General features: G+C 32.7%; 1 protein-coding gene across 2 annotated transcripts in view; it reads right to left on the minus strand.

The window, feature by feature from the left end:
- Positions 1-7,891, minus strand: part of LOC114327278 (phosphatidylinositol-binding clathrin assembly protein LAP-like) — a 110,517-nt gene extending 102,626 nt beyond the window's left edge. For both annotated transcript variants that reach the window (XM_050643567.1, XM_050643566.1), the window contains exon 1: positions 7,550-7,891. In XM_050643567.1, the coding sequence (XP_050499524.1) occupies positions 7,550-7,691 (142 nt within the window). In that variant the 5' untranslated portion in view covers positions 7,692-7,891. The remainder of the gene's footprint in view (positions 1-7,549) is intronic.
- Between the last annotated feature and the right edge of the window lie 15,830 nt (positions 7,892-23,721).

The raw sequence follows: 23,721 nt of genomic DNA on the forward strand, positions 1-23,721 counted from the left end.
TCTAGAGCAGAGGTTCTCAATCTGTGGTACATGTACCACTGGTGGTACATGTATCATTATTGGCGGTGGTACACAAAACACAGAAAAAATTAAAATAGTAGCACTTAGTAAGTATTGATAATACAATTTAAAAATATAGGTGGTACCAAAAAATAATAAAAATAACTGTAGGTGGTACATCACTCATAAAGGTTGAGAACCGCTGATCTAGAGGTATCGGGAAAAAACAATTAATTTTTAACGCTTTCATAATTATAATTGTATCAGCATATTGCATATGCTATCAGAAAGTTCACGATACGCAGGGAACGCGACAGTTCTGAAATAAAGCTTGGCAGCGAAAGTGTTAATTTGATATGGGTATAAAGAACAAGGATGATAAGTATTACGGACACAGAAGAAAATGAACACCGAAGTATTGCAAGAAATGGGCAAAGAATTCGCAAAATTAAATTCCGACAGAGGGCGCTCAAAATTTCAAAGATGGACGATAACTCGAGGAAAACAATTCATTTTGTCATTTGATCCCATAGTTCTAAAACGTTAAAATTAAAATCATTTACACGAGTGTTTTGCCAAAGTAACCACTAAGTTTTGCCACTAAGACATCTTATAAGTTAAAGATGACTCAAAATTATGTTTCATCTGTATGCATTCGTTAAAATTTGATGCTAACTACCGATTTGTTTTTACCTTTTTTTCATAAAAAATCTGGCCCCCGATAATCACACAGCGTTTTAAAAATTATTGATCGTAAAATTTCTAATTTCGTTTTTAATTTAATTTATAGGACACTACAATTTATTTTACACTAACAGATAACAATTTTTAATTAAATAAAAACTGCAAACTAAGTACTAGGTGAATTTATTTTATAAAAATTGTGTTTTGGAAATTATGAGGTGGTCGGAATATTTTGTACATTCTATGTACAGAATATATACTGCATTTTATTTATTTATTTAATTTTACAGTCGCTTAAACATTAAAAAATATTACGTTTAATACAAACGTTAAATTAACAAAATGTGTGATTTGGCATTAGTTAGTTTACGTCATTACGTAGAGTATAATAGGAATGAATACTGAGGAACACTGCAATAGTGTTTTTAAGTCGAATTCATTGTTAATTACAAAATAAACTGACCGCAAATATGTACACAAATTAACGACAAAGTCAATGTTTTCCTCGAGTTGATGCTTTTTAAATTTGCCACCAGGCGTCGCCCACTTTGCAGTTCCTCGCCAATACGAAATAATAAACACAACAAAAATAAAAAAAAGAATGTGTGTGTACTTTGTACGCACGTAAGAAGTTATACTTCTATTATATGATTTAAACGAAATTAATATACTTTTTATTTATATTTTGTTTAAATATTAAACTAATTTATACTTACTACTTCTCAAACATTTTTATTAGAACAGTGCCAAAAATTAAAATAATAAAAGAATAAAACACACACAAACACATTAAACAAGCCACAAATGATGTCTGAACATTAATTGTCGAAAATTTTTTTAACTAAATACGTATTTTCTGAAAATACAATTATATAATAAATATACTTACAATCATAAAATATATTAAAAAAAACAAAAAAGAAAGTTTCTACTGGGACTCGAACCAGCGCTGATAAGAGCGGTTGATATTGGAATTCATTCGCCTTCTCCGCTTAGCCACGGACACTATGTGTCATTATTTACGAAGATCGACTTAGGGCCGGTTGTTCGAACGCTAATCAAAACTGATCATTATCAAATATTTAATTACAATTATATTTGATTAAGCGTACTTCTGACAGATGTCGCATTTTGAGGTTATGTTGACTGATTTATTTTATTATTTTGGTTTTAATTTAAAATAAAACATAATTAAACTCTTTCTGATGTTAATTTCTTGTTTTACTTACAAATCAATAATAATAATAAGTACTTTTTAATAATTTAAGAGCTGCGGCTATATTTTAATTACTGTTTTACCTACAATCAATAACTGATTAGTGTTTTACATGTATTTTTCATGTCGCGATTTGATTCCCATCAAGAAAATTGATTACAATAAATTATTGATTATAATCAACTTCTTGATTAGCGTTCGAACAACCGGCCCTAACTAAACGGATTAAACTTGTGATATTTTGATATTTTGAAAATTGATCAAATTATTTTAATTTTGAATTGAAATGATTTAGAATTGAAAAAATACAACAAAACATAGGGTAAAAAAAACAATATATTAGGTGAATATTGATAGAAATTTTGATGGTAATCAAATTATATAAATAAAAGTATTACATACTATGTATTTTGGCAGATCAAATAGGTAGGTTTATACCCATGATACATTAACAATTATTACGTACCTTTTGCTTTTAAAAACTATTTAAAAGTCACTACAATATTATAAACTTTTTTGTTTCTGTCCTCACAACAATAAAACTAATATATTATACATTTGTTTACCTTTACCTCCAAACCACAGCTGCCATATCGGATAATTTTTGACATGTCATTTGAACATCCAATCAGAACAAAGTTATAATGCGCATGCGCCGGGCTGATAGGTTTTAACATATAAAAAAATCACCCTCTATCGCCGGTAAAGAAGTATAACTTCAAAAAGTTACAATATTTGGGACACGTAATGAAGGGACAGCACTGTGGAATGTTAAGACTGACAAAACAGGGAGGGATAAGACGAGGAAGGAGTATAGGAAGAAGGAGAGTGTCATGGTTGAAGAATTTTAGGGACTGGTTTAAATTCAGTTCAATAAAACTCTTCAGAACAGCTGTAGATAAAGAAAAGACAGTGAAAATGATATCCAACGTCCTCTTGAGAGACGGCACTTAAAGAAGAAGATTTTAAATCTAATTATTGTTAAGGATACATAATCTATTATTATATTTAGTGGAAATCAAAACTACTCTCCCTCTACACAAAGTTATGGAAAGGTGATAGCGTCTATTAAAAAAGGTGAAAGGTAATATAATACATAGAGTGTAATAGCTAATGTTATATAATAAATATTACCCAGAATGGATAATGAATCGATTTAATTGTGTAATAGATTTTTATTGAATGACACACATTGTATTAAATCATAAACAAACTAGAATTAAAAGTTTAATGTATTCATTTGTTTTTAATTGTTAGCTAAATGAATATTTAAATAAACTTGTGCTAATAGTACTTCACTATGAAATAATATTACATATCAGTTATAGATAAAGGGAAAGTGATGATGATTGATCATGATTTTCCACAAAATGTAAAGAAATATTATTGAGTAAATTTATAATGTTTGATAACCACAAAAAAGGTTTTGTAATACCAAAAGAGACACATCTTTCTTGTGAATATTATTTGCATTATAAAAAAGATTTGTTAAATTTGATTAAGATTAAGTAAGAACAGGTTTAATTTGGCATTAATATACAAAGTGTAGATATGTCACCAAATATGTTTATATCAAATTTGAAATAATAATGACCTAGATTTTAGTTTATATGGATTCTATTTGTCTTAAAACATAATGAATATGTACAAAAAATGGTGTGATAAGTACATTATCAGTAGATACTTCTGGTAAGGAAAACGCTTTAGCAAAATATAGCAAATGGAGGAAACTTAAAATTTAGATGTTTCTTTTTGGGTCCGATCATTTCCTGTGGTCACTTTACATACGGCTTTGGCTAAACCTTGTCCAGCCAAACTGTGTTTTGCAGCTAAAATCCTATCATTTATAGTCTGTCCTGCTAGTCTCCCTGTCATATTGCACCTGTTGACTCACTGTTTCTTAATTTTAACAACAATTATACCGTTGAAAGAAGGCACGAAGTATTAATTACACTCACTTAATACCTTAAATGTATGTTGCAAATAAAACTAATTAAAATGAGCAAAGAATGGATTACTGTGTCAAAGACCTTCAAGAAATTGGTATAAAAGGAGTTAGTCCATGACAAGACCCTCTTTCATCCATTCATTTTTAAATGTTGTTCCCCTCGTTTTAAATGTTGTTTTTAGATAATTTTACACAAGACGTGACCGCAGCCCTATTCCAGTTTTCACCGAGTTGTTTACCCTATAAAACTAAATATAATTTCGTAGAATAAAAGGTATATTTTATATGGATCGAAATCAAATTATAGCGTTGTGTTTACTTTATCGTCGAAGAAAGAGAAATAAGAGGAACCGGTTTTTTTCTTTATCACCTAATTCGTCAAATTAATTAATTCAAATTAATTCGTGCACTGTTAAGTGCACGGCATACACCATTCCAAGCATTTCTCATCAAGTTTCTATCTGAAATTTGATGAGAAATTCTGATCCTGAAATGAGACGCTCCCGTCTGAAAAAATTTCTGATTCGAGTTCTTTGTGGATTCCTATTCAAAAATGTCCCCTTTAAACAAATCTGAAGGGTGCCGGGCGGAATTTTTGGGCAGAAATTGTTTAAACAATTTTTTTAAACAAATACAAAATTTTTCCAGACTGGAGCAGTCTCACCACATGGACTAAGTCCACTTGGGCTGCACCCTCAAAAGCTCTGATAATGTAATCATGATACAAAAACAAGATTTGAAGATGTAGATTTACCCTGCCTAAATTGATGTTGCTCATTAAGAGATTTCTACAATGCCAAATGAGATATTTGTTTAGAATTATCTCATTTTAGACATGTAGATCAATTACAATTATTGCAAAGTATGAATGTAGATTTACTATCTGAAAACATTACTATCTGAAAGTGAAGGAATAATAATTAATGGAAAAACTATGAACAACATAATAAGATATGCAGATGACACCTTGATCATGGCAACTTGTGCTGAACAACTCCAAGTACTACAAGACAAGCAGTTTCTGTGAAAAATGTGGGCTAGAAATGAATATACAAAAAGACTAAATATATGATAATAACTAAGAAAAGAAATAGACAAACAAACATTTGAGAGATAATGCCGATAGAAATGTTGCTAAATACAAATACAGTAAAACCTCAATATAACAGACTAATTGGGGGGACGGCATGTCCGTTAAAGCCAAAATTCCATTCTAAAAATAGGTTTAAAATCAATCAAAATTGTTTTTTTTTTATTATGTAGGTACTGTATTTAGATACAGTGTACAAATCTATGATAAAAAATGAATAAAGTTTGTTCCCTACTTTATTACTTTTCTGCTTCATCTAAAAACTTTCTGTAATATACTCATTTGGTTGACAAAATTATTCACTGATTCATGGGTTGAATAAGCAATGTATTTTTTGGCAAAACATACAATTATTAAAGTTGCCATCTTCTGAATGTAGAATACTTTCAGGGGGATTAGCAGGAGCTTTGTCTAAAATTAATAAACATTTCACCTCTTTAGGCGGTACCTATTACCAGTTTCTTCTCTTGAAATTTTCTCACTGCAGGTACAAAACCAATTTTTGAAAATATCACTGGTGAACCATGCCCTATTAGAGCTATAATATGAAACGGGCAGATTATGCCTTTTGATGATTATATCTTTGACAGTAAGTAGGTACTATAGTTGATTTTTTAACCAAGAGGAGTAAACTAAAAAGATAGATTCACACCCAAGAAAGTTACTAGAAAAGTCACCAAATTCATCTTCTTTTTTCGTTGATCATATCAGCTTTCGATGATAATCCATACATATTATATTAAACTAACACATCGCTAAAAAGTTCCAAAAACAACTGTTTTTATATAAAAGTACACTAAAACATCTAAAAATTAAAGGAATAATGCAGAAAACCCAAAAAATCGCTGATATACTTAATTAACCTATAAAATGACAGAAGTGCCAAAATTTCATAAATGTCATTAGTGTCAAAATTTAATAACAGTGGATTAAACTTGCCTGCGGTTGGACCAATTAGAAACAAGCATTACGGCACGGTAAATTTGAATCACTCCTCTTGGTTAAAAACAAATAATAGGTTTACGAGATTTACCATTATAGAAGTCAATCCATGCAATCCACATGCCTTGGCACAAAGCAGTGCTGAGATCCTGTCCTTGTTGTTTTTCCTTCTAGAATTTGATTTTTCATATTTTTGCATTCAATTTTTTTTACATTTGATCTTATTTTTTGTATGTTATATACGAAGTCCGTTAATTAGAGGTCCGTTAATTAGAGGTCCGTTCTATCGAGATTTTCCTGTACATAGGAACCTGGATTTTAAAAATAAGATCAAACAACAAATAGACCTTAAAAAAAGAAATTTTCAATATCTGGGACACGTAAAGAGTGGACAGCAGTCTGAAATGCTGGGGCTGGAGCAAGATTGATATAACAGGGAAGGATAAGAATTGAAAGGGACGAAGGAGAGTGTCACGGTTAAAAAATTTAAGGGACTGGTTTAAATCCAGTTCAATAGAACTCTTCAGAGCAGCAGTAAGAGTAAATAGAGTAAAGACAGTGAAGATGCTATGCAACCTCCTATTGGAAGACAGCACTAAAAGAAGATGATTTCAAATCTGATTATTGTTAAAAATACATAATTATATTTAGGGGAAAGCAAACCCCTCGACACAATTTTATAGAAAGTTGATAGTTTCTATTAAAAAAGGTGAAAGGTAATATAATACATAGAATGTAATAGCTAATGTTATATAATGATAATTACCCAGAATGGATCGATTTAATTGTGTAATAGATTTTTATTGTATGGTATACATTGTATTAGATCATAAACAAACTTGAATTCAAAGTTTGATGTATTCATTTGTTTTTAATTGTTCGCTAAATAAATATTTAAATAAACTTGTGCTTGTGCTAACAGTACTTCAATATGAAATATTACTTATCAGCTATAGATAATAAGGGGGATTGATGATGATTTTCCACAAAATGTAATTCCACATTTTCCACAGAGAAATATCATTGAGTAAATGTGTAATGTTTGGTAACCAAAAAATGTTTGGTAATAACAGAAGAGACATAACTTGTGAATATTTTGCATAATAAAAAAGGCAAGAACAGGTTTAATTTGGCATTTATATACAAAGTAGAGATATGTGACCAAATTATAATGTTCATAATATTATTGGAATTAATAATGACCTAGATTTTAGTTTATATGGATTCTATTTGTCTTAAAACATAATGAACATGAATATGTACAAAAAATGGTGTGATAAGTACATTATCAGTAGATATAAAAAGTAATTGAACAAAAAGCAATTTTTAACTAATGGAGATAGCAAATTTTGTTGTTTTTCTTCATTTATTTAAAACCATTAGAACTTAAAACTCAAAATATGTATTAGGTATTTAAATTATTAGATCAGAAGACAAAATTGTATGTAAACTGAAGTAACATAGATGGGTTGCAAAAATATTGGCAAACATGTAGGTATGCTATGTTGTTACAAATCATTTTTACAACATTACAAACCCCTAAATTATATGTTGGGTAGTGTCGTTTAGTGAAATTTTTTACAAATTGTCAAAGGGGCAAAACATTTTTGGTGGAATGAGTCTGGCAAGGAAAATTCTTTAGCAAATATAGCAAATGGAGGAAACTTACAATCTAAATGTTTCTTTTTGGGTCCGATCATTTCCTCTGTGGTTGCTTTGCATACCGCTTTGGCTAAACCTTGTCCAGCCAAACTGTGTTTTGCAGCTAAAAGCCTATCATTTATAGTCTGTCCTGCTAGTCTTCCTGTCATATTGCACCTGTTGAGTCACTATTTCTTAATTTTAACGACGATTATACGGTTGAAAGAAGGCACGAAGTATTAATTACACTCACTTAATATATTAAACGTATGTTGCAAATAAAACAGTAATTAAAATGAGTTGATAAGAATGGATGATTCCTAACTAAAAGTAAAAATGAAACAACTGACAGTTGCGACACTGACTGACAGTGCGGATGATATGAAGTTAGCAGAATTACCGTCAGTAACCGGCTGGAGGCTAGCCGATTATTTCCGATCCTGCAGACAGCGGCGTTCAAGTAAGTTTTTTGTAAAAAAAAAAATCATTTTGATGGTGAAAAAACTTCTTTGAAAACACTGAAATATTTTCGACTAAACAGTGGTCAATCCTTAAATAAATTAAGTAAGATAATAAGTAGAAAGGGAATATTAAGTAAGGAAAAACATGTAGTAAAATAAATAAGCAAAATTGGTGTAGGTATGGGCGAATGAGCCTTGGTCATATACTCCAAGAAAAAAAAATAGGTAATCTGCCAATAAGCCTATTACCAACCGTATCCAAAATGCTTAAAAGGTTATCATTACAAAAATGAATGTGTGTGTACTTTGTACGCACCTAAGAAGTTATACTTCTATTATATGATTTCAACGAAATCAATATACTTTAAACAGTTTATTTATATTTTATTTAAATATTAAACTAATTTTAATACTCACTACTTTCCAAAAATTTGTATTAAAACAATACCAAAAATTAAAAAAATAAAAGAATAAAACACACGCAAACACATTGAAAAATGAAACAAAGAAATTATTTCTGAACAATAATTGTTGACAAAATTTTTAACTAAATACGTATTTTCTGAAAAAAAGAATATAATAAATATACTTACAATCATAAAATGTATAAAATAATTAAAAAAAAAAATAAAAATTTGCATTGGGAATTGAACCTGCGTCTATAAGGTTGGTAGATAATTTTGAACTCACCGCACGCAGAACTTAGCTAGCGAGAAATTTTAATGATGTGGGAAGATATAGCAACGTTTTAATTTTTTTTTGGCTGTTGCTTATTCTCTTCGTTTAATTAAATAAGTTTGATTCTTGCGGAATTAAAATATTGAAATACAACAAAATATATACTAAAAAAGCAATTTATTAGATATGAAGATTAGTAGAAATTGTATTGGTAATCAAATTATGTAAATCAAAGCATTAACTACAAGCTAGGTACCTACCTACATTTTCCAAATAGGTATGTAGGTCCTAATCTTTTATTACAATACTGAAACATTTAAAATTACGTACCTGTTGCTTTTAAAAAGTATTTAAAAAGTCACTACAATTATAGACTTGCTTTTTGTGTCTGTCCTCACAACAATAAAAACTAATATACTACATACAATTTGTTTACCCATAACCATTGAGGTATTAATAAAATAACCGACATATTGACCAATTGTTGACAGGTCATTGTAATTACCCAATCAGAGGACGTATAACGTTTAAGCTGCGCCCGGTACCAAGATTTTGATGATTTCGCGCACATATAAATTTACTCCCAACGCGCCTAAAGAAGTATAACTTCAAAAATTAACTCAGACTCCAATACGGAGGAATTGATACCCAACCACCTATTTGGCTTTAAAAAAAGAACACCCCAACCAAACAGATGGACCACGCTGCAGCGCAACTCAGTCCACAAAAGTAGTTTCCGATGATTGGCCGTGGGTTCTTTTCTTATGTGGAGTGGACGTTTCACCTCAGACGTGGCTAGCCACAGTCGCTCGTCTAACGTTATAACATCTATTTAACATTCTAAAAGTAGGTACAACTGAATGAAATAAAATGAGTCCAAATTACTTTTACCTTGAGAAGAGACCAATGTCCCCCAGTTTCACTTAACAATATCCAACTTCCTCAATCCTCTAGCACCAAATACCTTAGAATACTTTGACTCAAAACTCAATTGGAAAGAACATATGTATTCTTAAGAAGCGAAAACAAATTGACCTAAGAATGAAAGATGTAAACTGTCTAGTCGGTAGGAAATCGAAAATGGCCCAAGAAAATAAAATCCTTGTCTACAAAGCTGTATAATAAAACCTTTCTGGAAATACTGCGAATACGATAATTATTGATGCACCCTGGTATGTCAAACATAACGCTTCATGAAGAGCTAAGGATCCCGCTCATACGCATGTGATCACTAAATATAGCACTGTTAAAATGGTCTTGTCATTGTCACTAAAGAAGACCTCACCAAGCCAATAGAAGCCCTTGCCTTTGCTCCGCAGCCAGCAAATTAGGTTATAGAACCTTATTTGTATTTTGATTTCTAAAGAGAAAGACGTAATAAAAAATAATAATTTATTGGTTAAAAAGAAGCTCAACAGGCCTTGAAGACCTATGGCAAAACGTTTAATTTTCCATTACAATTACTATTTGCATTTATTTTTATAAAATATATTTAATATTTTTCTTATACTCTTTCCATACATTTCTTAACCACTTTCTTCCATTGATTTTTGTCAAATTATTTTACTATCCAATTCTCAATATTATTTTTTTTGAGGTCTTCATATGCGCTGTCCTTCTATCTCTTTCTTGGTCTACCTTTTCTTCTTTTTTGTATTGGCTTTTGCGATAGTACCATTTTCGGCCTTCTTTCCTTTCCCATTCTTTCAATGTGTCCTAAATATCGTATTCTCTGTGCTTTGATTACCATCGTTATTTTTGATTCTTTATATTGTTCTTTAAGTTCTTTATTTTTCCTTGTTCTCTATTCTCCCATCTTTCTAAAACGTCTACTTATTTCTGATTTTTTAAGCACCCATGTTTCGCACGCATATGTAAGCATCGAACTGTAGGCCTGATGACTGTTTTGTAGATTCTAATTTTTGTTTTTCTTGAAGCATATTTGGATTCATTAATGATCGCAATTGGCAATTCTATATCTTTTTTGTTTCCTTCTGCTTTTCTTGCCTTTATCTCCCTTTCCTCATGTTTCTTTCCATCTAATTTCATACCCAGGTAACTGCTATTTTCTCTAATGATATTTTCTAGGAGTATATGGAAAATGGAAGACATACAGTTAAGCCAGGCTTAGATAAAGCGCGAGGTGTTGTCTAAGCTAGGTATGTATGTATATATTTGAAAAATAGTTCATGTGTAATGCTGAATTTTTACAACGGGAAGCATCTTGCTCATTCTCATTGAATTTTTATTACGTCGACCAGTATGAATACAAGGAAGATGTGGATAAACAAAATAAGAACCGCTGCTAAACTGGTAGATAACTGGAGGAGACTGCAGCCAAGAAAAGGGATACTTGGAAGCAGATGATGGGGGAAGCCAGGGCCTAATTTGAGTTGTATTGCTATAGAAAAGAGAAACCAAACGACAACTTCAACTCATACATTATTATTTTATGCTACAATTATAGGCCCATTCGCGCTGTATACCCTGAACGTACCCAGAGGGAGAACCAAATATTTCCATCCGAAAACCTAATGCGCAGGCGATCTCCCTCTGGGTAAGTTCAGAATACCTTCAGGGCATGCAGAGCGAGTAGGCCTTATGTTACATCTTTGGTTCAGTAGTTTTAACAAAAATTTTTTTGAACGTCACTGGTTTAAAGGTTCGTTAAAGTTCGTGTTGAAGGACGTATAGCCATTTCACGTCGGTGAGTCTCCGTCTAAACACCTCTCTCCGGACTTCTTTTTCTGTCCTTGTCACGATGGAAACATAAAAACAAATTTCAGGCCAAGAAACATATCGATATAAACACGTTTATTACGTAGGTTACGTAGGCCAGTCTATAGACGATTGAACTTTCACATTAAAAATTAAATCGTTTTAATAAAAATGGGTTATCAAAGTAGGACGACTTAGCGACAAACAATAATAAATAAATTTATATAGGCCAATCCTCCTTTAACGAACCTTAAGTTTTTCAAGGTTCGAGATTACGCAAAACTATAATTTGCAAAATAGATACACATACACTGTCATACACTGATCTATCTTATTTACGTAATATTGCTATCGTTTAAATTAAAAATCTTATGAACGACTACAAAGGTTAAAGGTAATTGACATTATCTCGTACCTATAAATAAATTTAATTGTTATTGTTATTATTGGATGCAGTGGGTGTATCTTTAACAAGCATCTCACCATATATCAGGACATTTTACTTTACACATATTATTATATTATTAGAAAGAGTATCAGCGGCGTACTTTAAAAATATAAATAATATTTTCATTATCGGAGATGTCTTTTAATTAATTTGGCTTAGGTAAAGCACTAACCCCAGATATCTAGGCGTCACACTTGATAGAATACTCACCTTCAGAAGCCATCTTACAAACGCAGCTGGTAAACTGAGAACAAGAAACAATATAGTAATAACAAAACTTGCTGGAACAACTTGGCGTGCTTCTGCAGATACTCTTCGAACCTCTGCTCTAGCTTTGGTTTTTTCAGTGGCAGAATATTGTGCACCAGAATGGCTAAATAGTGCACATACAAACAAAATCGATGTCCAACTTAATCAAACCATGAGATTAAGCACTGGAACAATAAAATCAACCCCAGTGAGATGGCTGCCTACTTTGAGCAATATTGCTCCACCAGATCTACGCCGTACAGCAGCATTAATGAGAGAGTACCAGAAAATTGTAGCCAACATACACCTACCAATCCATCAAGACATACCAGACATCTCAAAAGAGCACCAGCGACTGAGGTCTAGAAATATTCCAATGAGATCTGCCCGAACAATTGGTGGATTCCTATGATATACAACAATGATTCCAAGATGGATGCCATTAATAGCAGCAGACCATATTCAGATATCTACCCCAATCCAGGGTTTCATCGGATCGGGTCTGCCCCGGTCCACCTGGGCGAGACTTAATCGCATACGTACCGGACATGGTAAATATGCTGATTCTCTGTTCAAATGGGGTCGTGCGGAGAGTCCACAGTACGATTGCGGATCACCTAGACTCTAGACTTTAGACTCTAGACAGACCATAAGTCATTGTGTTTCAGATTGCCTAAATCACCTAGACTCTAGACTCTAGACTCTAGCTAGACAGACCATAAGTCATTGTGTTTCAGATTGCCTAAATCGTGACTACCGTGGAAACCTCCAGGACTTTATGGAATGCTCCCCAGAAGCAATTGAATGGCTATGTAAATTGGACATTAATATTTAGGTTCATTCATTATATTTTAGTGTTTGAGTAATATATTATATTTGTGTATTTATCGTACTGTGAAAGTCCATACGCTAAATAAAAAAATAAATAAAGGACTTTATGTTATGTTGCAGCACATTTTTCTACTATTCTTGATTTGAATAGATCTGTTAAAAGATTAGCTTCTTTCTCATTTTTTAATATCCACAACTTGATTTTTTGTAGCCCTCTCCGATATTTTGGTTAAGTTTCGGCTCATAACTTCGATGTCTAGTACAAGCAAGTTATGTTGTTGACTTGCTTTCTCACTATTATCTTGCAGTCATTCCATTAATGTATATCTTCTTTTCTTGTCATGAAGTAATCTATTTGGGAGTGATTATGTCCACTTTTCTGCATAATAAGTTGAGTGTTTCTCTTTTGAAAGAATGTGTTAACAATCGCTATATATCTAATGTTATCGCTAATTCAACCATTTTATCTCCAGCTTCTCTTCTAGTTCAAAGGCCTAGTCCTCCATGTATTGCTTTATATCCTGTCTTGGATTAGCCCACATGTGTAAATCACCTATTATAACTTTCTCCTGCGATGGAATATCAGGCAATATGTCTCCTAATCGATCATAGAAAGCAATACTTCTTTATCAATTACAAATTTCACAGACATTATTTTATCACGCGTTCTTACAACTTCTACTACGTTATCTTTAATTTCACTATTAGCAATTATACCAACTTTTCCCTATAATATACTACAATTTGTATTCTTCACCTAGTTCTCTCGCCCTTTGTCCTTTGTCCTTTCCACCTAGTTTCTTGAATGCAAGCAATTTTTACTCTTCTTCCTTTTAGCTCATCTAATAACTCCACACTCTTACCTGTAAGACTTCCAAGATTCCAAGACACTAGCCTAATTTTTATTGTAATGATGTTCCTCCTGAACAATCACTCAATTATCTAGAGGTCAATTCTAAGGTAGTATGGGATTTTGTAGGTGCCTTAAATAAACTAGGAGACCGTAGTAAGGTTACAGTCATAACCACGGATACCGGGGAATAAGGGCATAAGGGCAATTAAAAAGCAGATGAAATGACCAAACAAGGCTCATCAATGTCATTTGTTGGACCGAAACCCTTCTGTGGCGTGCCAAAGGCACTAACAAGAACGGCTACAAAAAAGTGGGTAGCTCACAAATCTCTGAAACGGTGGAGGAATTCACCAGAACAAAGACGTGCAAAACAGTTCATTACAGAACATGCGCCAAAATGTATAGCAGACCTAATAAGCAAAGACAGGAAAACAGTCAAAGCCATAGTAGGTCTGCTAACAGATTCTGCTAGTAGGTATGCTAGTAGGTCTGTGCAGATTCTGTCACCTGGAAGAAGAAATAGCAGAACAAATTCTATGCCAGTGTGGCAGTCCGGCAAATGAGGATCTTTGAATTAGGAGAAGAACATAAACCGACTAAGAGCTACATGGAAGGTTCAGTCTCGAAGCTATTAGACCTTTTAAAAGGGACAGGCTAGATAATGTAATCTAGGACTAGAGGCCCACAATAGATCTGAAAAGGTCGCAGTGGTATAGGTCAAGAGGCCACCTCTTTGAACATATCGATCTATCCTCCTGAGATAGTCCTTTTTCTTCTTCTTCTTCTTCTTCCTTCTTCTATGTAGGCTTTAAAGCCTGTTTCTTCTTCAATATTAGCCTCCTAAATTGTTAAAGTTATCGCACCATCTTTTTCTTGGTCTGCCAATGCTTTTTCGTCCATTTGGTGACTTATCTCGTGCTATTCGTACTATCCTATCCTATCCTCTGCCATTCTACTAATGTGTTCGTTCCACTCCTGGTTCCGTTTTGTCACCCATCCATTTATGTCTTCTACATTGCATGATCTTTTTATGCTTTCGCTTCTCTCCCTATCCAACAGACTTTTCCCTGATATTCGTCGGAGTATTTTCATCTCTGTTGTTTCTAGTAGTCGTCTTGTTTTAGATGTGTCAGGTCTTGTCTCCGCCATGTATGTAAATATAGGTCTAATTGCTGCTTTATAGAATCTTGCTTTTGGGTCTTGTCTTAGGTGTTTGTTCTTCCAGATTGTGTCATTAAGAGATCCCGCCGCTTTAATAGTTTTTAAACTATGTTGTCTTGTCGTACTTCTTCTTCAACATCTCCGTAACTGGTTATATCTACGTATTCCCAGATATCTAAACCTTTCTTCCTGCTTTATTATTTTCCAATCAATTTCAATTTTACATCGTAGTGGGTATTTAGATGTTGTCATACATAATTTGGTTTTTCTGATATTATCATATTGTATTTCTTGGCTGTTGTATTGAAGATGTGAGTTAATCTTTGGAGATGGTTTTCTGTCTCAGCGATTAATGCGGCGTCGTCTACATAACATAATATTTGGATTTCTTTGTTCCCCATTCTGTAACCATGACCTTCCCCCGGGAGATAGTCCTCACCCGGAAATCCGAATGGAGGCTAGTTTGCTTCGGAAAAATTTTCGAAATAACATCCTCCAGAAACAACCTCAGGAAATAACATCATTGTTTTCGGACATTTAAGGCCTAAATTCCTTTTCTACCAGTTTCAGATCCACTAGTACTAAATCATATTGGCTATAAATTATTGTTTTGATATATTCATAAAATTTGACCACACAAGACTGACTCTCATATTTAATAAAATATACAAATTATACGATATTACTTAGACACCATAAATATTTATTAGAATGAACTCTGGGTAGTTTATTACATTTATCTTGAACTTAAACAAAATGGCATGCATTATTATTTATTTTAATTTGAAGACAATGTAAAGCAGTCTCGAAACAAACAAACCCATAAACTTTATATATGCAGGCAATAAATTCTCTTTTACAGCTTAAACTGTAACTTTGCTCGAAATATTGATTTTAAAGGAATTATGAGTAGCAATAGTAAGTTTAAGTTGTTGCAAATATACAGTATTTCTCATGATCATTTTTCAGTGCGTAACAAATGATAGGAAAAAGGGTAAGTCCGTGATAATACACATTTATGACATTTATTCTAACATGACATTTTAGTTAAATCTGACAGTTGTCACATTTTATTTTCAATTTGGAATAAAAACAAATCAAAAGTGTTTCTTGCATTTATAAAATGGTATTTTCTTTGATTTGTATAGTCTTATAAATTATACAGCTTATATTTGTAATATTATTATCTAATTAAAAAAAATTATTTTTTTATTATGGCGCCATCTATCGACAACTAGAATAACTAGAATAAATGTTATAAAAATGTCACCGACGAAATGTAATCACCGACGTGCCTTTTTTTTCTGTCACATACAATTTAATGCGTTAGAAAGAAATCGAAAAACTGTGACGCACTGAAAGATGATCATGAGAAATACTGTACATTTGCTGTCACTAAAGTTATTTATTTTTCTTAAATAATGGTAAACCTACAGGTAATGCAAAATTCATTTATCTCCTTCTTGGGTTGTTATTTATTTGGGGTCCCATTAATAAAGTAATCTATTACGTCACTGACAGGTAACTTCTTCTTCTTATAGTACCCTGTCCGATTATCGAGTATTGGCAATAATAACTTTGTCTACGGCAGATCGAAACAGTTTAGCGAATGATACCATTATCAAAGATTTTGAAGCCAGGATGTTCTTCTCTGGCCTGGGTCTCTTCCTTCCTATATTATTATGATGTGTATAAGGTTATACATCTCAGGATGTCTCATTTCATAGTCGAAATATTGTAACTTTCGAATTTTTATTGTTTTTGTTATTTCCGTGCCAGTGGCGTGCTAGAACTTTTCAAGCAGCCCGGTGATTTTATAGAAAAGCGGCCTCCCATCCTTATTTTATCTTCAATTATCAGAATTTTTATTTCTTATTTATAAAACAAAAATACTTCATCATCATCTTCTTCTTCTTCTATTTGTATAAACACGGCTGTGTGTTTTTTCAATGTGCCTCTAGTAAGTTGTCGTTCCATCGTTTTCGTGGTGTTCCCACTGATCGTCTTCCTATTGGGGAACCGACTTTCGCTGTCGTTACTACTCTATTTGTTGTCATTCGGCGTATGTGGTCATTCCATTCTATTCTTCTGTTTTTTATCCAGTTATTGTCCATCTTGAATCTCCGTTGTATATCTGTACTTCTAGCTCTGTGTTCCATAGAGTCTTACTATCGGTTTTTCGAAGGGTTTTTTGTCCTCTCTGTGTCGGGTCGAGTTTCTGCCGCGTATGTCATTATTGGTCTTATGACTGTTTTGAAAATTCTGCCTTTCATTTCTTTTCCAATATTTTTATTTTTCCATACTGCGTCATTCAGACTACCTGCGGCTCTGTTTGTTCTATTCACTTGATCTTCCACTTCTGTTTAGAGTCTTTCGTAGCTAGATAGTGTGATGTCTAGATATTAAAACTCCATCACGTGTTCTATTAGCCCTTTAGCTCGAATTTACATCTGATTGGATTTGCTGTTATAACCATAACCATGCATTTTGTCTTTTTTGGAGAAATTAACATGTTAAATTTTCTAGCGGTTATGTTAAATTGGTGCAGTATACGTTGTAAGAAATGTTTGATCTCCTGCAAAGAGTTGAGTACGAAAGCAATAAAGTTGGTCTGAAAATCAATAAAGCTAAGACAAAAATAATGGTGATCGACAGATTCGACACTATTTAACTGACTAACATGTTACAGGAATACCAAATAGTAAACACCTTTGTCTATCTCGGGTCAAGTACAACTGACGATGGTAACTGTGAAGCAGAAGTTCGGAGACGTATTGGTATTGCAAAAAATGCGATGAGTCGCCTAACTAAAGTTTGGAAAGATAGATCTATCTCTCAAAATATGGGACTGGTGAATGCCCTTGTATTCTCAATAATTTCTATACGGGGCAGAGACTTGAACTCTTTGAGTTAAAGTGTGGTGCTTTTAAGAGCGGATGCCTTTGAGATGTGGTGCTGGAGAAGAATGCTGCGCATACCTTGGACAGCTCATAGGACAAACGTTTCCATTCTAAACCAACTCGAAATTAAAAAAAGGCTGTCCACAATATGTCTGCAACCAATTCTGCAATTCTTCGGTCACGTGGTGCACAGAGGTGACGAAAGTTTGGAGATATTAATTGTTTCTGGAAACGTTCCGGGGAGAAGATCAAGAGGACGATCACCAACTAGATGGTCCAACCAAATTAATAATTCAGCTGGAAAGTCATTCTGCGAAGCACTCAGAGCAGCTGAAGATAGAGACCAATAGAATAAAATTGTTAGGAATATTGGAAGAAATCACGATCCTCAGTAATAAGGAAACGACAAGAGAGAGATACGTTGTAAACCATCTTCACATTGAGACATTAGTATTGCATCGTCTGTATAGCAGATTGTTGTAAGTTGTTTTTCCATTTATAGAAAATATTATAAAATCTATATTAAACATATTATATTTCTAATGGATCTATCCTCTCTAATTTCAAGATAACCGCGATACATCGCCTTGTCCACTCAGAAAAACCAAAAATCCAAAAATACTTAACGAACTTTTCCCAGAAACACATATCTACGACGAAGCTCAGGAGTGGCTGATACCAAAACGGCATCAGGAGTGGCATGTTTAGAAGTGGCTAATGCAGTAGAGAGAATAGCAACGCTGAAGTGGAACTGGAAGGTCACGTGGCTCGAATAATGACTGATAACAGATGGACAAAGCGAATACTGGAATGGAGACTAAGAGATTATGGCTACCGAAACAGAGGTTGTTCTCCAAAATGTTGGACTAACGACAGTGCCGGTTTATCCACTGGGCGCTTGGGGCGGGCGCCCAGGGTCCCGGGCCCCTCCGGGGCCCGAAGTGGCCTTCCTTTTATTAATAACAAAATAAAGTCCGATAATAATCGAGGTACATATTATTTGAAATAGAGAAAAAGACTACGAAATACCTGAAACTTTGTAAGAACGTGATAACTTTTAAACCAGAGTGCTCGTTAGAAAATTGTATGAAATGTATGAAGCTGGAGACAAAGCTTGTTATAGACGATTAACGAAAGAACATCTAGAGTAAAAACCAATGGAGGCAAAGAAAAGAGAGATTGGCTAATATAATACGAAAGTGTTAAAGTTGTTTATTGTTACCCGTGCAAATTATTTTCAATTGAAAACAATAGTTTAACTGATCCTTCAATTGAAAAAAATAGTTTAACTGATGTTGGATGTATTTTACCCACTGGAAATATTTGAATAGTTTGCTCAAATCTCAGGAACAAAGTAAATTTTATCTAAACTCTATGGTTACATTAGTAACAAGATCATCAGTTAGATGGATTTATGTTATATGGATCATCAGTTAGATTGGAGTTATAGACGTTGGCTTGAAAGAGCAAGTAGAACGCGAAGCTGACTATTGGCTAAAGGTCGTAAGAAGATTGGCTAAAGGTCACCATTAAATTACTTACTTCTTAAGGACTAGCTTTCCGTTTATCTCCGAAGCTGACAATTGGCTAAAGGTCCTAAGAAGAGTTGTTGTCACCATTAAATTACTTGCTTCTTAAGAAGCAATCTCATGAGGAATTAACGAGTCTTCATAAAGGTAATTAATTAAGTTGTCTTGTATACTTGGCTTTTGACAACTTCTTAGATGAGCATTTACAGCAGAATACGAATAAAGCAAAAGGTTTAGTTAGCCATCTGTCTGACCAAATTTGTAATGAATTCGTGGAAGTGATGAAAACAAAACTTGTAAATACTTTTGACGCTGTAAATGCTTGACTTAAAAACTACGGATCCATCAAACATATTTTTCCAATTAAGCAATAATAGAGACAAAAAATCAGCAGTTAGAAGTGAAGCTAAGGCACTGCAGAATAAAATGGATACCTTTGAGACAGCTCCATTGACACTGATTTGGGCAAAAATTTTAAAATGCGTGAATGCAACAAGAAAACGTTAGAAACTGTGGAATCGAATTTGTCGATTGGAGTAGAATTAATGACATTTGAGTTTTGTTGGAGACTTGAGAAATAAATTAAGCGAAATTGAACTATCCAAAAATATTTTTTTTGCGAAGGCGAGGATATCTCAAATATATTCTATATAATTGACCTTCAAAGAACAAAGAAAAGAAAAACAGTTTTCGATGCAGAAGTTGAAAATGAAACAATTTTAAAGGGGCAAGATAGATTCAGAATTGAAGTAGGTACCTACCTATTTAATGTTATATGCGACAATATTACTTAATTGTCTTTTAAAGAGAATATAATGCTACAAAGATGTTACATCAGCTGTTAGATGTTTTTTACGCTAAATAAAGAAGAAGTCAAGACGTTAGTTATTATTTTATGCGAGAAATATAAAAAATACTGATGAAACCAAAGAGAACTTGCATAATGAAACTACTCATTTTGTAACGTTAAGCCAAAATTTTAATAAACATTTGAAAAATTTAGTGTCATCCAGGATGCAAAGACAACTTTTCCCAATTTTAAACTTTACTGAAAGTTTATTTGATGATACCAATTATTTCTAATGCCTCAGGAGAGCGGTCTTTTTCTGCTTTAAAAAGAATAAAGGATAAAGATATATTATATTAAAGGTTACATTTGGGTCAAGAAAACCTAGAAGCATTATCACTATTGTATCATAGAAAATGAAGGACTGAACTGGATTTTTATAGTAGGTATCAATATGGCAGTTTGCTAATGCCAAGTCAAGAAATAAAGTGAGCTAAATTTTGTCTTATGTATTTTTTAGAATATGTTTTTTAGAACTTTTTGTTTTTTTTTGTATTTTTAAATGTATTTTTTGGAATATTTTTTACGTTTGCTATTTTTCTTGTTTGTTTTAAAAAATGTATCGTATGGATTTTACAATAAACATTTATAGTTAATGCATGTGTTCTTTTGTTAAAAATCTGACAACGAATAGCAATGAAGGGGGTCCCTAAACCTCCAGCGCCCAGGGCCCGAAGTTAGGTTAAACCGGCACTGACTAACGATATAAAACGTTGCCATAAGAATTGGATGCATGAGGCACAAGATCGAAAGAAATGGACAACTATGAGGGAAATCTTTGTCTAGCAGTGAACAAGCAAATATTGAATGATCACATCAATCTATGATGCCTTTTAGGATCCTATAACATTCGATCATTTTAGTCTGTTTATCTGCCTTGATTGCTGGTTTCACTCTAACTTATTTTTCTTGTTTTATTTACTTATTTTATTAATGTACCTACAGTCGGAAAAATGAAAGAATACCCATGAACGAACATATAAAACACGCTGTATTTTCCTGTCACCGTGTCACAAAGAAAATTGTCCAGTGCAAGTACATGTAACAATAATTATTACATGTAATTGCGCTGGCCAATTTTTTGTGTGACACGACACTACATGAAAATACAGCGTGTTTTATATGTTCGTTCATGGGTATTCTTTCATTTTTCCGACTGTAAATAGTTTTTAATATTAACTTGAATCTTCGGAAATATTTTGTCTTGTTTCGGCACTCTGACTTAATTCTAGAAATGTCGAATTTATATAACCATGTATCAGGTGCGTATTATAGGATACGTGTAAGGTATAAATTCCTTCACCTTAGAACCTTACTATAACTTTCGTGCCTGATCAATAGACTTTTTTTATGGCCACATAACCATTTTATAAGAAAAATCGTTCTTTTAAGACAGCATGATATAATATTGCTCCAAATAATGATTTTCTGAGTACCTCAAGAAATATTTTCTTTCAACGTCATATATATTTTCCTAACGCTGAAACATAAAAATAAAACAGTCAAAATGTGTGCCCTTTTGTGAGCTAGCAGCGATTTATGTGTTCTACTAACAATGCCGACTTTGATCCTTTGAATAGAGGTCCGCGTCGCGACGCGACGCGGGCTCGTCGTCGTCGTCTCTTTCGAAATGCTCCCCAATGACCGGCGCGTAACCTCCCGTACATCCTACCGCCCTTTAGCAGAATCGATAATATTATCTAGTTATTGTGATGCTACGTTGCCACTTAGACTCATAAATAAAAGCATTTAGGGAAATTATAAGAAAGAACCGATGATGATAATAGAAGATTGAATTACTGGAATGCAAAAAGTCAGGTTACTACGATTATACAGAGAGAGTCTGTAAAGTGGAATAAATTCAATATCTCAAATACTAATTGTTTTTTTGTAAAATGCTCAGACCCGTCGATTAGTATTTCAAATTGTCCTTTTTGACATTCAATAAAAATGTATACAGGGTGTCCCAATTTAGAGATATGACGTCATCGTCGATTTTCTTAAATGGCAGCACTGTCATTTTGATAGCTAATTTGATAGGGTTTGTAAAGTTATACATAACTGCAAAATATCAAATTTTTATTCTCTACCATTTACAAGATAATAGAAAATAACAAAGTTATATCTGTAATTTGGAATATATTCAATAATTAAAATACTAACTGTTTTTTTTTGAAAAATGCTCAGACCCGTCGATTAGTATATCAAATTATCATTTTTGACATATAATAATAATGTATACAGGGTGTCCCAATTTAGAGATATGACGTCATCGTTGATTTTCTTAAATGGCAACACTATCATTTTGATAGCTATTTTGATAGCGTGTGTAAAGTTATACACATCTGAAAAATTTCAAAATTTTATTCCCTACCATTTACAAGATAATAAAAAATAACAAAGTTATGAAGAACAAGAAGTAATCAAATAATAATTGAATTTATTTATTTCAATTAAGCAAATGCTCATAACGTTGCCCATTGACAATTTGACAATAATTGAGGGCAACATTATGAGTTTTTGCTTAATTTATTGAAATAATTAAATTCAATTATTAGTTGATTACTTCTTTTTCATAACTTGGTTATTTTTTATTATCATCTAAATGGTAGAGAATACAAATTTGAAATTTTGCAGTTGTGTATAACTTTACACACCCTATCAAAATAGCTATCAAAATGACAGTGTTGTCATTTAAGAAAATCAACGATGACGTCATATCTCTAAATTGGGACACCCTGTATACATTATTATTATATGTCAAAAAGGACAATTTGATATACTAATCGACGGGTCTGAGCATTTTTCAAAAAAACAGTTAGTATTTTAATTATTGAATATATTCCAAATTACAGATATAACTTTGTTATTTTCTATTATCTTGTAAATGGTAGAGAATAAAAATTTGATATTTTGCAGTTATGTATAACTTTACAAACCCTATCAAATTAGCTATCAAAATGACAGTGTTGCCATTTAAGAAAATCGACGATGACGTCATATCTCTAAATTGGGACACCCTGTATACATTATTATTGAATGTCAAAAAGGACAATTTGAAATACTAATCGACGGGTCTGAGCATTTTCCAAAAAAACAATTAGTATTTGAGATATTGAATTTATTCCACTTTACAGACTCTCTCTGTATATCTTTTCTATACTGTTTCTATGAAACTTTCTAAGTGTCGCTTTATCGTCGAATCCTGAAGATATTCTAACGGGTAGCTCTTTTAAGACGACAGACTCAGTAAAACACAGGTTAAAAATAATGTAAAATATAATTTTACTTTCTGCGAAGGAAAAACAATATACTCATTACTGTCATCCGAACATAATAGTAATATTAAAATGATACGATAAATAATATAGTATGCGGCAAAATAGACAGTACTGAAATGAATATTGAAGTGTTTATGATTCTTTATATATCAATAATACATGATATAGCCTTGCAAATATTTTTCATGACGACGAACGTTCCCGATAAAACAGATCTTAAAGATATCCTCTGGCCAGTGACGGA

Source organism: Diabrotica virgifera, chromosome 2, assembly GCF_917563875.1.
Source record: "Diabrotica virgifera virgifera chromosome 2, PGI_DIABVI_V3a".
NCBI lineage: Eukaryota > Metazoa > Arthropoda > Insecta > Coleoptera > Chrysomelidae > Diabrotica > Diabrotica virgifera.